Source organism: Caretta caretta, chromosome 7 (assembly GCF_965140235.1).
Source record: "Caretta caretta isolate rCarCar2 chromosome 7, rCarCar1.hap1, whole genome shotgun sequence".
NCBI classification, from domain to species: domain Eukaryota; kingdom Metazoa; phylum Chordata; order Testudines; family Cheloniidae; genus Caretta; species Caretta caretta.
This window is the reverse complement of record NC_134212.1, coordinates 94,769,731-94,788,324: the sequence shown is the minus strand read 5'-3', so window position 1 is coordinate 94,788,324 and position 18,594 is coordinate 94,769,731. Positions and strand designations below refer to the sequence as shown.

Genomic DNA, 18,594 nt, shown 5'->3' with positions numbered 1-18,594 from the left:
AAACATTTCTTTTATGAAATGGTCTTATTGAATACACTCATTTACAGTTGATTTCTGACTCCTTGATAAACAAAATGCCTGTCAACTTATTAAGAGGATCAGTGTCCAAAACACTTTTACAGGGCACAGTCATGTATCAGAACAGAAATGTATTCAGCTTGCAAGTTATTAAATATAAAATTAGACTCTTTGGATAAGAGAATAAAAGCCAGAATGCATCTTGCTTTCTAATAGGGGAGATTGAAAAACAGTTCTTCACTTACAAAGCCCTTCCTCTGTCAGGTCCACGTTAATGATGAAGAACATGAAACCTCTAGCACCTTCTTTCTGTCCTCCAACCAGAGTATTTACCCAGCCTATGAAATTAAGAAGAAAATATATTGCTAAAAAAATGTGTTCATTTATGCTGTTTCTCTAAATGTTTTTGGTGATAGTAATTTATTTACACACCGTACGCACTCTGAAAAAACATTTGCGTCAAACAACTTATATGCGGAGTACCTATTACATAGACAAGTTAAAAGAAGGATTAAATAGACACAATATTATGAGACGCTGAAGAGGATGTGTGCATGTAAACTGTAGTCCCCTTGCCAGTTTGGAGGCTTCAGAGAAGCAGCTCACAGGAGCTACCACAGACACTATCCCATTCAGGGAAAAGATCCAGGCAGTTTGCCCCAGCTGATGTGGAAGATGTCAGGTGATACTGGCAGCGGTTGATGGCTGCTGGCGTTACCATCAAGTCAAGAAGACAGTATGCTTCTCCCATTGTATTCACCAGGAAGAAAACCAGTATGCATGCAAATCAACTACTGGACACTCAACAAGAGGACTATTCTGTCCAATACATGATGTCATGAGTGGATGATTTTGGATTGTCTGACTGGGTACAAATGGTTCTCAGTTCTGTATTTGCACTGTGTCTATTATTAGATTCCAATGGGGGAAAGAGTTCAAGGAGAAAATTGCCTTAATTTGTCCACTAGATTCTACCAGTTTAAGCACATGCCCCAAGACATCCCAGGTGCCCCAGCCACATTCCAGGGACCGATGGAGAAGGCAGGGAAAGACTGATAGCAGTCTTGGTATAGCTTGATGACTTGGCTGTATTTAAGAGCACCCAGAGAAGCATGAAAATTTGGCTCATGAAAGTCCATGATCGGCTAAAAGCAAGTGGGTTGAAACTATAAATAGTAGGGCTGTCGATTAATGGCAGTTAACTCATGTGATTAACTCAAAAAAATTAATCACGATTAATGGCAGTTTTAATCACACTGTTAAAAAATAGAATACCAATTGAAATGTATTAAATATTTTTGATGTTTTTCTACATTTTCATATATATTGTATTCTGTGTTGTAATTGAAATCCAAGTGTATATTATTTTTATTACAAATATTTGCACTGTAAAAATGATAAACTAAAGAAATAGTATTTTTCAGTTCATCTCATACAAGTACTGTAGTGCAAACTCTGTGTCATGAAAGTGAAACTTACAAATGTAGATTTTTTTTGGTTACATAACTGCACTCAAAAACAAAACAATGTAAAACTTCAGAGCCTACAAGTCCACTCAGTCCTACTTCTTGTTCAGCCAACCACTCAGACAAACACGTTTGTTTACATTTATAGGAGATAATACTGCATGGAAGCATATCTTCTGGAATGGTGGCTGAAGCAGGAAGGGGCTCATGAATGTTTAGCATATCTGGCACATAAATATCTTGCAATGCCAGCTACAAAGTGCCCTGCAAATGCCTGTTCTTACTTTCTGGTGATATTGTAAATAAGAAGTGGGCAGCATTATCTCCTGCAAATGTAAACAAACTTGTTTGTCTGAGCAATTGGATGAACAAGAAGTAGGTCTGAGTGGACTTGTAGGCTCTAAAATTTTACATTGTTTTATTTTTGAATGCAGGGGTTTTTTTTAAATAAATTCCACATTTGTAAGTTCAACTTTCATGATAAAGAGGTTGCATTACAGTACTTATATTGAATATACTTTTTCTTTTGTTGTTTTTACAGTGCAAATACTTGTAATCAAAAATAAAGTGAGCACTGTACACTTTGCATTCTGTTTTGTAACTGAAATCAATATATTTGAAAATGTAGAAAACATCCAAAAATATTTTAAAATGGTATCCTATTATTAACAGTGCAATTAATCACACGATTAATTGTTTTAATCACTTGACAGCCCTAATAAATAGATAAGTGCCAATTTTACCAACTCATGGTGAAGTACATGGGACCACATTGTATTGGACAAAGGATTTGCAACAGATACAGCAAAGATGGAAGCCCTTACCATATAGTCTCAGCAAAAGGACCTGAAGGGTCTGCAAACATTCCCAGGGTTCTGTGGGTACTACAGGAGATTTTTGAAGAGCTACTCCATTGTGGTAAAGCCACTTAGTTGTATGACATAGTGTTACCCACCCACTCAAAGAAAAGGGAAGACTATCAAGAAATCATCTGTCAGGGTGTATTACTGTGCGTCTGAACCCTTTGGTGATCAGTGGGATGCATACTAAACAAGCCTTCAAAAGAGGGCATCTTCTGACTAATGCACCAGTATTAGCCTATGCTGATAGCCTTACATCCTACATACAAATGCCAGTCTTAGTGGGCATGAAGCTGTGCTTTACCAGGAGCATCCAGAAGGATAACATTGTATAGCCATTTGCTAGCCAAAGACCGTTGGACTCTGAGCAATGGTATCCTGCTCACAAGTTGGAGATCCCTGTGCTCAAGTGAGCAATGGTAGAAAAGTTTCAGGACTAGTTCTATGGGGTGAAATTCCAAAAAGCCAGAATAGATAACCCGCTGACCTATGCGCTCATTACCACAAAACTGGGTACAACAGGATAAAGTGGAGTGTCTGATATAACAATATATGACTTAAGCCTGAAGTACCTTCTTGGGAGTATAAACATTGGTGCGGACACTCTGTCATGTAGACCACAATAGAACATAGACCGGTAACAGAAATGCCTGAGAAAGGTGACTGGACTGAGGCATGACTGACTGTCTAGTTGTTGTATAGACATATCCAAGAGGACAGCCCCTCTCATTACTATTACTAGTGTAGGAGGAATAGAGCTAGTCTGTATGGACTCTCTCTCTCTTTGGAAACAGACTAGGAATATTGGGAATACTTTGGTCATCACTGACTACTTTACAAGGATGCGCAAGCTTACCCCTCAAAGGATCAACTTGCATCCACTGTTGCCAATGTATTGTAGGAAGAATACGCCAATGTATTGTGCATTATGGGTTACCTACCAGAATACACACAGACCAAAGATGAACTTTTGAAAGTTGCCTCAGCAAGAGCTGCTACATGTCGTAAGGGTAAAAAAACCCCCAAAACCTGGAACACTACCCCTTATTACCCATAGGGAGACCTTCAGAAGAGGTTCAACTGCATGCTGTTAAAACACATTGGGTACACAGGACTCTCAACAGAAACAGTCAGTCAACGTGTCTCATCTTGTATATACCTACAATTATATGCATAATGAAGACACTGGACACTCAGCTTATTGACCAAACATTAGAAGCTATCTACCTGTAAAACTTTGTTTTGGCATTTCTGCTAGTGGACTCCTACTCGGAGTAGTAAAGTCATGTCAGGATACATGGACTTCACTGTAGAGGCCAAAAAGAGTGTCCTTTTATCACTGCTAACAAAACATCCTTCAATCATAGATCTATCCTCTGAGCACCTGAATGTTGGATTTAGTCAACTGTGGTAAGGAAGCAATGTACAGGCTGGTGAAGTAAACATATGCAAGAGGAATAGCTTCTGGTTGTATCCCCAACTGGCCAATGTTATGCCCTATGTTGGCAGGTGTGGGGTATCCCTTAAAGATTACTATCTGGCCCACGGCCCTCACTTCAGATGGAGACACATCAGTTCAGTATACTACCTTCAACAGACTACATGTCTAAAAGAACAACTTCAAAAGACATACCATGGCCACTTCTGCTGCACAACAAAACAATCATACTAACAAAGGACTCTATGACCCCCAGGCCAGAGACCAAGAATTGCATAAAAAAAAACAGAGTCCTCACCAGGAATCTGCACATTTCTGGGACACACAAAACTGCAGAAAGGTGGAAGGCTGAGCCACACATAGTCAAAGAGAAAATGCCTGGCCTGCCAGTCTGTCAACTCAAGCTATAGAAAGGAATGGGTCCCTCTAATATCCTGCACAGAAGTCAGATCCTGACAATAGGACTCTTGGTGAAGATACCAGTCAGGACCTCGTCACATTCATCTATTGTCACACAACAGATAATAGATCAACAATGCCCTCATATTATCACTCCTTGCAACCTCCACCTTTTCCTGAGAGGTCAGCAGAAGACCATCAGTTACCCTATGCTGTTGCTCCTTCTGATTCAGGAAAGGAAGACATTGGCCACACAAACCTGCAATTTACTTTGTTGCTCTTGGACAGATTAATTACCCATTCATTTGGCATTCTTGACTCCTTTGCCTGTTCCCTTCCCCTCCTTTTAATTTATCCCTATCCTTTCCAGGAACAGAATATTATTTATGTTTATTTGTTTGTCCGTGTATCCCAGCTACTATAAACTGTAATATCCTAGATAGGGGCCATAGGGGTTATTAGTAAATGCACCTGGCCACTAGGTGGAGACATTGCACACAATGAACCACGGACCCCATTGGTCCTAAGATGGGTCACAGAGCCCCTTAAAGAGAAGGAATAAGAGACTACACACAACCCTTGAAGATCAAGGGTACCCCAGAAGAGGAACCATTAATGTACAGAGAAAAAAAAAATACTCCTTCTGAGAAAGCAACACGTATAATTACCATAAGGGAAATATGAATGTCTATATTTCTTTGCAGTTGTTTTGGGCATTAACTAACTCATTCTGGCAGTAATGGATATCTCAGTGGTATACATTGTATGCATGGATGGTATTCAGTAAAATGATTTTGCAATTAATAATTTGGCTAAACTTCAATAAAAATATGTACAGAAAGTTACCAATCACAGTAAAATGAACAACAGAGGCCAAAGACACACCGTTTTGGTCATTGAGAGGTACTGCCCTTAGCCCCAACATCAGTGACGCAATACAAAAGGGAAGTCAATATGCCTATGTTTTGAGAGACAACCCAATTGTAGCAATGGGATCCAAGAAACAATAGTTTCAATATTTGAGGTTCTCTTTGTAACCAAACAGAGAAAAAAGAATACTTGAGAAATGACTTAGAATTAAGATTTAATTTATTCAGATTTCTGATATTTAAGCTTTTAATTCTCAGAGGTCAACCTGAAGTGAAATATTGCTTCAAGGTTTCATGGCATATTTAATACACTACTTTTAACAGTTCACTTCCAGTGGGCTTACCTTTAGCTTTGAGTTCTGATAAAAGACTTCCTGGACCTTCATGCCCAATGAGATGACCAAGGTAATGACCAGGGTTTGATTTATAGTATTTCTGAAGGTCCGGTATTGGAAATGTGACATAAAGATTTCTAATGTCCTTAATAGGTACCACTTTGTAAAGTTGCTAGAAGTAAAAATAAAACATTCCATTGATTCTAGTATTTCATCTTTTCAGGAGCATACATTATACCCTCCTACACACACACACACACACACACCCCTATGCCATACCATACCAAAACAAAAAACAAACAAAAAACCCACCCCATTTACTTAGAGTTAAAAAATGCACATAAGTAACCTTATCAACACAATTGTTAATTTGTTGTTTCCTGAATTTTTAACCCAACATTCACAATCACAGTAATCTCAGCTCACAAGCCTTAGCACCCAAACACACACTTGGAATCCTCATTTCTCAATCACATTCAAATGCACAATTTTAACTATGAATTTAGCTAGATTAAGCTGAATGGTCTATAGACACCTGCAGTAGTTGTAGTAGTAAAGTATATGATGGTGTTATTTCTACATGGAAAAAGTAGGAGAACAGAGTTACGGTCTGTACCCTTCAGTGAATGTATACCAGAAAGTCTCACAACTTACCTGAAGATGTTCTTCTTGGAAAGGATGTTCAGGAAATTCTGGTAATGGGACATTTTTGTTCTCTACTCCTGAAAATAGCTTCACTACCAAACTGGTCAGCTCATCCAAGGATTCTAAAAAGAGAATCATTAGAAATAGCACAATCATTGTCAGAAGATTCCAGCAATCTGGGACTTACATATTTTTTTAGAAAAATAATAAATTATAAGGTTGGACTTAATGGCTCCCCCATCACCAACAAGTGAACTACGATTATTTGGAGAGACGGAATATAATCTGAGATTTATTTTTATTACTTATAGATAAGGTTTTGTGCTTTATAAAACAAGAAAGAGCACCTTAAAAACAAACACACCTACACCCACACACCAACAATTTGCAGGTCAAATTAAGGCTGCGGAAAAACAAACAAAGATGTTCACAGTTCTCTAATCAACATGTAATGTTACAAACCACATGTTCTGCCATACTAAAGCAGGATAGCATGAGTTAGACACGTGAGGCCTGATCCAGCAGTCCATACTTGCACAAAACTCCCATTAATAAATAATAATAATAATACCACCTAGCTCTTATATAAGTGCTTTTCATCAGAAAAATTTTAAGTGCTTTAAATGGAGGTCAGTATCATTATCCCCATTTTAGAGATGGGGAAACTGAGGCACAGAAAGGTGAGGTGACTTGCCCCAGGTCATCCAGCAGAACAGCGGAGGGGGGTAATAGAACACAGGCAGTTCAGTGGGCCTACGGTTATAATTCCACAAGCATAGTTTGTCAATTAATTTCATATTAAAAGACAGAAAAAGGCAAGGTACCACAGAAGTTGATGATAAAAAAGCAGATGATGGAAAAGAGACGACTAAGGGGGGGGATATGATAGAGGTGTATAAAATCATGACTGGTGTGGAGAAAGTAAATAAGGAAGTGTTATTTACTCCTTCTCAGACCACAAGAACTAGAGGTCACCAAATGAAATTAATAGGCAGCAGGTTTAAAATCAAACAAAAGGAAGTACTTCTTCACACAACTCACAGTCAACCTGTGGAACTCTTTGCAGAGGATGTTGTGAAGACCAAGACTATAACAGGGTTCAAAAAAGAACTAGGTAAGTTCAGGAGGATGGGTTCATCAATGGCTATTAGCCAGGATGGACAGGGATGGAAATCATGTTCTGAAGTGTCCCTTGCCTCTGTTTGCCAGAAGCTGGGAATGGATCACTTGATGATTACCTGTTCTGTTCATTCCCTCTGAAGCATCTGGCATTGGCCACCGTCAGAAGACAGGATACTGGGCTAGATGGCCCATTGGTCTGACCCAATATGGCCATTCTTTTGTTCTTACTCTTTGTAGCCCTGATTTAGGAATGTACTTAAACAGGCAAGTAGTCCCAATGAAGTTAGTGGGACTACTCATATGTTTAAGATAAGGAAAGTACTCAAGCACATGCATTAACTGGGATGTACAAGTCCACATATGCTATGTTTATGTTCCATACAATGTTCAATGTCATTGCCGCAGCAATTTATTTTTTCTCAAAAGCAGTATTTTCTAAAAGTAGACAGTTCATCCTATTATTACCAAAGATGTCAGGTGTTCTTATTTAAAGCATGAGTATTTCCACATGATGTTACTTTAGAGGCAGACAATTTAATTAATAATAAAATCTGTCAAAGTACTTTCCATGATTTTAAAAATTAATTTCACATATTTTGTCTGATCATGTATTGACCCCCCGTTATATTATTGTAGTTTGGCTCATGAGTACTGGTCTGCCAGCATATTTAAAAGTTTTTCAACACATTGTTATTAAGCTTCTTAAAACCCTCACAAAAAATATAGTCCTGATTCTAGGAGGTGTTGAGCATCTGCAACGTTAACTGACTTAATTTAGAACCTTGAGTGTGCAGCATCTCTGAAATTAAGGCTTCTAATCTAATTTAGAAATTTCTATAAAACAAATATCTAGATTAAACTTTGGCCCTTCTATCTTTGATTATATGTCCTGTAGGTCATTGTGGAATTACACAAACATGCATCAGAGAAAAATCACAAATTATGCAAAGTATTTTCAGACTAGATCTGCTAAACTGATTGTGGTAAATTTCTAAAAATATATTCATATAAATTTTAAAAACTTCTCTTATCTGAGGCACAAGTACTCCTTTATCATGTAGCATTCCGTAGCAAGTTTTAGGATTGGAAAAAAAAAAAAAATCTGCAAATATATACACACGCTGAACTGTGCGGGCAATGAGTATTCTCACTGACTTCAGACTGTTCACAGTGTATAAATTAAGAACATCTTTACAGGATTGCGACCCTAGCCTCCTTTGTTTAAAAGCCTGGAGAAAAATCTTAGCTGATGTAAGTATGTCTTATTTTCTTCTATAAGAATTCAAATAATAGATGTAAAAATCACACTCAGCTAACTAAGAAACTACCATTAAAAGTTTGGTACTCACCTCGTCCTAGGACACAAATAGCCATTAAATTTGATGAATAATAAGTGAAATGGAACTTCAACAGCTCCTGTCTTACATCTATTCCTTCTTTAGTTGGTCTAGTTTCCAAAGTGAATTTGTTCCCTGTAATACAAAAGAAAAATCATGAAGATATTTATTGCTGGACACACATACAAGTTATATGAATTTAAAAACTGAAAAAACCCTGTCTGATTCTCCTGTCTTCAAGGTGCATGTACAAAGATTTATTTATTTATTTTTAAATAAAAGTACATACCAAAAACATCAGATTGGACAAATATCAACTAATCTCATCAGGACCAATCAACTCTTCCATCCTCAACCCATTCCTTTCTTAAAAGGCTGGGAAAACAGATAACTTTGCAGTAAAGCTTACAGGTCAGACTTTTTCAAATAAACGAAAATTCCCATTTAAGTAGTCACAGCTATTGAGCTGTAGCTCACGAAAGCTCATGCTCAAATAAATTGGTTAGTCTCTAAGGTGGCACAAGTACTCCTTTTCTTTTTGCGAATACAGACTAACACGGCTGTTCCTCTGAAACCTGAGTTTTGAAGGTGTCACATTAATGCACTGATGGCAACTTTTACTGTAAGAAAATATTTAGGTTTGTAGTTAAAGCAACAGTCTTGTCTGGTGCAAGAGTAATGAGGTGACACTAGAAAAAAAAGTCAGAATTTGTGAAAAACAAGATGATCAGAGTTGAATTCTAGTCCATTCCCTTTCACTTGGAAATCTTTTGTTGCATTCACGTGGATGTAAAAGAAACATACTAGAACTCTGATAGGCTACCAACTCTAAGACTAGTTTTACATTACAGCCAAACAACAAAGAAACCAGAAAAAAGGAACATTCAATGATAAGGTAGGAGGATGGAAGCAAGACAATAGGGTGGAGGGAGATAATAACACAGGATATGCAACAGCAAGAAGTATAAACATGCTGTTAAACAAATCTCCAACACAGGTAGCAATTAACATACATCACCAAGGCAATAAGTAAACACCAGGCATAGTATAAGCTTGTACCAGAGGTTGCAGGTACATTTAGTTTCAGGACTTCAACCAACCAAAAACCACAGGTATCCAGTATACAAACTCTTCATGAAAGGATTTATTACTTTTATTTAAAAAGTTATATTTGAAATTGAAGTAAAAAGAGCATACAAACACATAAATATAGTTCTTTAAAGTTATTTGTTTTTAAAATGTTTGGTTGTTTTTTTCCCTGGTCTCCCTCTACCTCTGCTAAGCAGACCACAGATGTCAGGAACTTATCGGACATTATAGAGCTCAGCCTGAAGCCAGAATGTAGAAGTACATGTTCCAAAGACTCACCTAAATGTTTAAGTCTATCATTTCCATTCCCACAGAAATAGGCAATGGATTGGCAAAAACAGGGCAAGGTACCAGATGATTATTTGTTAAAAATTGTGCTGGTAGGATATATATGAGTGCCAGAAAGCGTCTGGGTATGTGGGTGGGTGGGCAGGCAGAGCACCAGACAGTGCTTGATGTCTGGGAGAGGTGGTTGGGGGAGAGTGCTGGAAGGTATCTAGAGTCAGGGGAGGGAGTTGAATTGCTGACAGATGTCTGGGGCTGCTGGATTAGGTGGGCAATGAGTGTATGGGGGTTACCGGGGACTGAGTGGTGATACTAGGAAGAAAGCTGGTGGGCTGACTGTCTATCCAACATGAGAAGCAGCACAAGGAGAGTCTGCTTGGCTGATGGGAGAATAGGTTCCACAGTGACCCGTGGTGGTCTGAAGTAGGAATCACACCCATTCCTGCAGCCCAGCAGAATGCATAACATCTCAGCTGCAGACAGGGCTGCCACATGTGTGCATCATGCAAAGGTGAGACACTTGGCAACCCTCTGTGTAATTAAAAAACCCACAAATGAAGGCTCTGGTTCTTCAACTCATATATGCAAACTGTCCACTTTAAAATATTTGATTACAGAATTGGGGCGTAAAATAGTACTGTAGATATTGAGAATTATCATCTTAGTATTATTACTACTACTGAATTTGAATATATTTCAGGCACTCTATCTAGAAAAGATCTGTAATCCTGACCAGCCATAAATCCCCACATCTATCTATGGATATGACAGTTGCATAAAGAAGAAATATTTAAACAGGAACTCTTCTAACCTGCAGAAAATGTTTTCTGAAACTTTCTGGATTCCGCCTGGGATTGGCACAGGGATTTAAAATGATTCCCCGCCCCTCCTCACCCCCATCAGCACAGTACTGATTCATGAGCACCAAACCCTGGCTCGCTGAGATTACAGAAACTGTTTTTTCCTGATTAGAAATTAATCCACCGACACTGGATTTTCTCCCATGGATCATCAGATAGGTAACTTGCAACACTTTCCTTAGATTTTTCTCTGTACATTTTTAAAATGATTTCCCACTTCAGAGAGTTCTTCCTTACTAGGAGAAAGTCAACATGTCCTCATCCAAATAATCTTACCACTTTAGGATGCTAAAGCTGATTAGTCAGACACTGCATCTATTAAACAGCCCAAGAACCCTTCTGAAAGCCTTACATCCAAATGTTAAATATTAATTGAGAATCCAAGGACATCATCATCAATTGTAATAATGTTCTTATTTGCTCTCTAGGGGTCATCTCTGGCAACCCCACACTTGCAGTCCCACTGTCCTCAAGGCATCGGATTTCTGTGGCCATGAAGGGGTTGTTAAAGCCCTGAAAAAGCACCTGATATCCAAGAATTAAACACAACTTAAATCTCTATTGTACTGGCACAATTTGCTAGCTAATATACTTATTCATTTGAAATTATCAAAACAAAGCTCTGTAGTAAAGTGTAGAAAAGTAACTTCTGCGAAGTGAACCTAATCAAGCCTCTCTGTCCATTTTAAAGCTTTTCTGTTTTACATACATGGAAACAGATAAATGGTATCTAAACTCAAATATATTTTTATAAAGGTTAATTTGAATTTTTCTTCAGCTGTTAAAGGGCACCTAAGGAGCAACAAATCCTGTAAAAGCCATTTAGCCACCTATTTAACCAAGGCCTCACTTTTCTTAGCCATCTATCGCTGTTGCCCACTGTGATTTATGCTCTAGATTTTGTCTTGATGCACACATCCATTAATTGCACCAGTGCTTTGCTGAGCTTTCCTCATTTACTTAACCTGCTCAATTTGTCCTCCCAATGCAACAGTTGTTAGCAAAATGCTATTTGGCTGCTGGCAATTTAAATGCTCTTCATCCACTTTCTCTCTCTCACAATGATTTACAGTCCCAACTTGTGAGACTCACTTCCAGTCGTTACAAAAGAATTGTATACTGCTGAAATCATCATCATAAAGGCTGTGTCATCACCAAACTCCTAGTCTTGTATCAGTTTGTTCCATTTGTTTTGTCCAGCTCTTTTTTTAATCTATTGTGTGGAAAATGTAATGAATCACCACAAACATGTATGGAGGAAAAAAGGAAATTGCTTTCAGTCCTATCTTCACCAATTTTACACAAACAGTCTCAGCATGCATTTTATGCAGAACTTTAACTGGGCATTTTTGTGTCTGGGGCAGCAAGCATATTTGCACCCTCTACCATTTTTTTCATCTTTTTCGCACCATTCTTCCAGCCCTGTGGCTGCCGCACTTGCCCCATCCTGGTTACAGCCCTGATCTTAGGTCAGCTCTAATAGATGGGTAAGTCTATTTTAACAAACCTGTTCCAAATTTACTGAAGGGATGATTGGGATTTCCAGTAGCTTTCTCCAACTGAAACAATCGCCAGGCATCATTCATTAAATTCTTTTCATGCTCGGAATCAACAGCATTCACCTCCCTTTCCTTGCAGCTCTCATCAAACAGAGGGCATAGGAAAAACTGGGCAAACCTAAAAGAAAATTTTACAAATTTGCACAACTAAAATGTAAACATTTTCCAAGTCAGGATTATTGCACATAAAAAAAAACACCCAATAACAAAAACCAACCCTCAAGCCACAAAGTCTAAAAACTCATGTAATATTTTAATTTATTGTTAATTAACAGTTTAAGACTAGAACCTCTGAACTCCTGAAACAAGTCCTGGCTTTCCCAGAGACTTGCTGTGTGGTTCTAGTTAAATCACATAATCATCTTCTTCTTAATTTCTCCATCTGTAAAATATCAACAATGACTTATTTACCATAGAAGAGTGTTGTGAAAATCCAACACTCTTGTTAATATAGTGCAGTGCATCCATGGAGGATGTCAAATGTTTATTTTTTAATATTTATCGAAGGTTATATAAATGGTACACAGACTTATACAAACCTAAGTAAAACCAAACATATAAACCTTGATCTGTACAAAATGCCATAAATACTATCACATATCACTCACTATAAATGCATTTCCTATAACTGATGCAACTCAGCCCATAAAATAATTTCAATCTTTCATTTTATCATTCATTTAATAACCAAGATGTTCATACCATGCAACTTTTGTCATTTCTAACTATTCACCATCATGTGATCTTTATTATTATAGCCCTAGAGGCCCCAACAGGGATCAGAGCCCCATTGTATTAGGCATTGTTCAAACACATAATAAATAAGGCTCCGTATTTGTCACGGAAGTCACCCTTCCGTGACTTTCCATGACCTCCATGACTTCTGCAGCAGCTGGCGTGCCTGGCCTGGGGGCCGCCTGCGCAGCTCAGGCAGCCCCTGGGCCAGTCGTACCGGTTGCTGCTGCAGCAGTCTCAGGTCCCCCCTACCCTCCAGCAGCAAGAGTTTTTTTTGTGGGTTTTTTTCTTGGGGGTGGGGGGGAGTGAAGAGTTCAGGACTGGGAGTTGGGGTGTGGGACAGTGCTTACCTGGTGGGGGAAGCTCCCCGGAAGGGCGACAACAACTCCCCCTCCCGCAACTCCTAGCTCCACATGCTGCTTCCGCAGCTGCTATTGGCTGCGGTTCCCAGCCAATGGGAGCTGCAGAACCGGGGCTTGGGGTAGAGCGGAGGCAGCACGTGGAGCTAGAGTCCCCGCTTTCCAGGAGCTGGGTAGGGAACCTGCCCCAGCCCAACCAACCTCCCCAACCCCAGCAGCCGGGCTGCCCTCCCAAGCCCTCCCCCCAAGTTTTAGTCAGGGGTATTTAGTAAAAGGCATGGACAGCTCACGGGCCATGAATTTTTGTTTACTGCCCATGACTGGTCCATCACTTTTACTAAGAATACCCATGACTAAAACGTAGCCTCAAGAATAAGAGAGAGTCCCTGCCCCCAAAAGCTTACAGTCTAAACAGACAAAAGGTAGAAGAAAGGAAATAATATTGTCTCAGTTTTACAGATAGCAAAATTGAGGCAAAGAAGGCCTATCTCAAAGCCTATTAAAGGTAATGGAAAGACTCCCACTGAATTCAATAGAGCTTTGGATCACATCTTAAAATGACTTGCCCAAGATCACATGGAAAATCCATGCCTTAAACACAAGTCAACTCTAACAGTCAGTGCTACCAACCCCACCTATAATAATACAAGATGTAATCCTGTCAGCAAAAGTTCAACATATAATTATGATTTTGTTTCAGATATTACAAAATGTCAACCAAAAAAAACCCCTCAGAAAACTAGAAGTAACAAATCTGTTTACCTGTCCAGTGCACCTTCTAGATGTTCATGTGACACATCAAAGTAATAATTGGTGTGTTCTCCACTGGTGAAAGCATTTGAACTTCCTGCATGCTCACTAAGAAACTGACTATACTCATTCTCTTTTGGGTACTTCTTGGTTCCCAAGAACAGCATATGTTCACAAAAATGGCTAAGCCCAGCAACGTTTGGGGGGTCTGATAATGAACCTGCGGAGAAAAATACACATTAAAGAAGTCATATTAGAACAGGTATAGTTTTTTAAAAAGCATTTAGATTATACTAGTGTGCAACCAATTATGTGAATTCTGTAGTTATGAACCTCCACTTAACTCCAGCCCCACAGCCATAGGAAAACAAACCGAATGTTCAAAACAGATATTTCAAAATGAGCAACTTAGTCATCTTGAGAGGGCTCAAACTCGGTTTCTTCCTTCTGGGCCAAGCTAGGATCACCATATACCCGTGACTCCTAAACTGAGGCCCACGGACCATTTTTAGTCTGAAGAGAACTGAATGATCATAAGGTTCTGGTTTCTCCTCTTTGTTTCCAGCAACTACACTGCATTAAAAGGCAGCTAATGATATACTAAATCAGGGGTGGCCAACCTGAGCCTGAGAAGGGGCCAGAATTTACCAATGTACATTACCAAAGAGCTGCAGTAATAGGTCAGCAGCCCCACATCAGCTCCCGCACTTTGCTCCCAGGGCCTCCCACCCACCGGCAGCCCCGCCAATCAGCATCTCCCTCTCCTTCCCCGCACCGCCCTATCAGCTGTTTCGTGGCATGCAGGAGGCTCTAGGGTGGAGAAGCAAGGGCATGGCAGGGTGAGAGAAGGGGGCAGGAAGGGGTGGAGTGGGGGCAGGGCCTGCAGCAGAGCCAGGGGTTGAGCAGTGGGCACCTCCCAGCACATTGAAAAGTTGGTGCCTGTAGCTCCTGCCCCGGAGTTGGTGCCTATACAAGGAGCCATATGTGGCTCTGGAGCCACAGGTTAGCCACCCCTACACTAAATGCTTTGCTGATATTACATTTCCACGCAAGCCATTGCTGCGATTTCCACAAGGTTGCTATGCAATTGTGAATAGAAGGGAGAGGTGTCACTTCAAAAAGGGAGGGGAGGTAGTCCATGAGAAAAAAAAAAGTCTATTAAGATGTGATGCACGCTATGAAAAATATTGATAACCTCTGCTATAAACTGAAATTCACAGTATAAGATTTCAACATTGGTGAAGCTAGCTAGCTACTCTCTGAAGTGTGTAGATATGAAAAAGTCTAGACACTGATTTGTAACACACATCTTTCCTGAAAGCTATGATATATGAACACAGAAATATCTTAGACTTTTCAGATCTAGGAAAAGATTGCTTTTCTGTTACTGTCAGAGTCGGAAGCAGAATAACTGCCTTTGTTTTTCACCCCGGGCACTTTATGTCAACACTCTAAGGGCTTGTCTACATGGGAACACACTCAGGAAAGTTATGATGAATTAACTAAAGGTGTAAAGTTAATGTGCATAAATTTAAGGCCATTTAAAACTGTGTGTGGATGCTCTCATTCAGAAGAAAAAGGATTTAATTCTCTGTAATCCTCCAGATTAAGAGAGTGAACTAAAGCCACTTTATTTCTGGATGGGAGCATCCACATGATGGTTAAAGGAACTTTAATTTGTGCAAATTAACTTCACAGTTTTAGTTAATTCACCTTAATTCTCCTGAGTGTTCCAGTGTAGACAAACACTGCCATATCAGAGATTAAGGTTTTCCTCTTGGCACATTATGCTGCTTTTCTTACCCATCATCATTACAACAAACATGCATGAAACAAAAATCTAGAATGGTAGATAAAGCAAGACGGAATGATTTCTCCATCCCCTTTTTTTTTAAAAAAATGGCTCCCTCAGAACGTGTAATCATATGGTTAAAATTACAAGTCTGACCACTGACTGAGCATATATTACATCAGGAAAATTTAACTGGGTCTAATAATTTCTAACAGGATATATGGAGAAATAAAACTGGAACTCCCAATAATAGAAGGCTGTGCAACCTGCTGAAAACAACTTCTGTAAATGCTACCATATTTTGTGCTATGTACCATTGGTTTATTTGCAACTAAAACACTGAAATTAGTGGCACACTGAAAGTAGGTCGGATTCCTTTTCCTCACAGAAACGTACTGCAGTAATTATTTGCAATGCAAAGCCAGTGGAACAGAATACAAAATAAATTCATTAAATACCTATGTGTACATCAAGTGCTGCTGAAGACTTATCTGTGGTGGGGTCGCAGATGAGCATTGCTTTGATGCCATTTTCCAGTTCTAATCCACGATATTCTCGCTTATCCTCAGGTGATTTGATAATTTCCTTTGCTATTCTCTTAATAGCTGGATTGCTCATTTTGTTATGAGTATTCTTCTGAAGCCTAAAAGAAAATAGTAGAAATTAAAATTCCTAATTTATATTTAACTAACTATCTCAGAGGATAAATTGTGAGGAAAACCTAATTCCCTGTGCAGAACCTTTAAAACCTGTCCTGTATGCCGAATTATGGTCCAGATTCAGAGAGATGTTGAGCATCTGCAACTCCCATTAAAATCAGGAGACTTCGTATGGGACTGGATCACATCACAGAATCTACTGTAACTTCCACTCTCACAGTAATTAAAAAAATTAATATCTTATCAAAGATATACGTCAGCCACCCTATTCAACTATAATAAAAAAAATGAAAGGCTACAATGCAATCTTGCCAAATCCATCTTCAACCTATTTTAAATATCTTTGTACTTATATTGAAACTTTACAAAAATCTATACTTAAAATCAAAAGAAAAACATGAAGTAATAATAATAGGTATGTTTACTATCATGAAGACTATTACTATGCTGTCATAGACTGCCTTTGATCCTAGGATCTCAAAAGCACTTTTCCAGAACAGTGTGTTAACTCAATTTTACAGATGGGAAAACACAGCCAGGGAAGGGTTAAATAATTTGCCCAAGGTTTCACAGTAAATCGCTGGCAAACTGAGGAACAAATCCAACCTTTCCTGTTCCCCAGGTTGCTGCTCTAATTCAACTGCCTCAATTCTTAAAAACTGCTTTTAGAGTTTACTAGTTCTAGAGATACAGTAAACTAGTCTCCTGGCGTGGCAGCAATATTTTGAAATGTTCAACACCAAGTGAGATTTTGGAATAACATTCTCTTGTTGTTTTAAATTTTAGATCATAGAATATCAGGGTTGGAAGGGACCTCAGGAGGTCAATCTAGTCCAACCCCCTGCTCAAAGCAGAGCCAATCCCCAATTAAATCATCCCAGCCAGGGCTTTGTCAAGCCTGACCTTAAAAACTTCTAAGGAAGGAGATTCTACCACCTCTCTAGGTAACGCATTCCAGTGTTTCATACCCTCCTAGTGAAAAAGTTTTTCCTAATATCCAACCTAAACCTCCCCCACTGCAACTTGAGACCATTACTCCTTGTCCTGTCATCTTCTACCACTGAGAATAGTCTAGAACCATCCTCTTTGGAACCACCTCTCAGGTAGTTGAAAGCAGCTATCAAATCCAGGTAAACTGCAAAAGTAAAAACATGAGACATCCCAATCATGAATCTTGATTTTTAAAAAGTGTTCAATTTTATTTGAAACCACATGCTTTTTAAATAAAGCAATCACAGAAATGGGAAATGAGAGAGTAATGTTTGAAGCCAGCACAGCGCAGTCAGGTAGTAAATTTCCACATGTAACTCTGCCAATGAATCTTAATGCTGCTTTACAAGATTAATGTTTCAGCGAAGGGCTTGTTCGTAAGAGAGAATGTCAAACAAACAACATTTTTGTCTGTGGCACAACATATTGTTAAGTGACCAGAGCCTGGTTAATAGCTAGCAAACTAAACTCGCTTGGGAGCTAAACCAGATTTGAGCCTAAGCCTCCAGATATGATGAGCTTGTGTAATAAATCTTTGTTTATGGTAAAAACTGCTGTAAGTACAGTTCCATCAGAAGCACAATATATGCAATTTCAAGGGTTTGACAATATTGCTGCTCCTGTCTTCAACTCACATTGGGCATCACTAAAACAAAAGCCAAATTCATTTATTTTCAGAAGCTTTAAGACTGTATACTATAAGGTACTGAAATGACTAATATTATTATGTAGCTCCTCACACATTTACTGTGCCATATCTTCAATCATGACATTTATTAGGTGAAATACCATTCGGCTTATAAAAGCATATACTATTTTAACTAGCTCTCCTGTGATCTGTGCATACCAACTGATATTTTTAGAATGTTAAAAGACTTCAGAAGTGAAGTTCTGGAGGTGAAAATTACAGTGCTTATTTAAATAAAATACCGCTACATGGAAAACAACTTAAAAGTTCCCCTTTCTACAGCCATATTGGTATGGAAAAGGAAAAAAGTGGTATAGGTCATCATTCATCTAGATTACC

General features: G+C 38.9%; 1 protein-coding gene across 6 annotated transcripts in view; it reads right to left on the bottom strand.

The window, feature by feature from the left end:
- The window catches only part of IDE (insulin degrading enzyme), a 99,999-nt gene that overhangs the window by 65,019 nt on the left and 16,386 nt on the right, over positions 1-18,594 (bottom strand). For all 6 annotated transcript variants that reach the window (XM_048859575.2, XM_048859576.2, XM_048859572.2 and 3 more), the window contains 7 exons: positions 16,377-16,561; positions 14,139-14,346; positions 12,231-12,400; positions 8,502-8,624; positions 6,040-6,152; positions 5,395-5,557; positions 264-356 (listed from right to left, as the gene is read on the bottom strand). In XM_048859575.2, coding sequence (XP_048715532.1) covers positions 264-356; positions 5,395-5,557; positions 6,040-6,152; positions 8,502-8,624; positions 12,231-12,400; positions 14,139-14,346; positions 16,377-16,536 — 1,030 coding nt within the window. In that variant the 5' untranslated portion in view covers positions 16,537-16,561. The remainder of the gene's footprint in view (positions 1-263; positions 357-5,394; positions 5,558-6,039; positions 6,153-8,501; positions 8,625-12,230; positions 12,401-14,138; positions 14,347-16,376; positions 16,562-18,594) is intronic.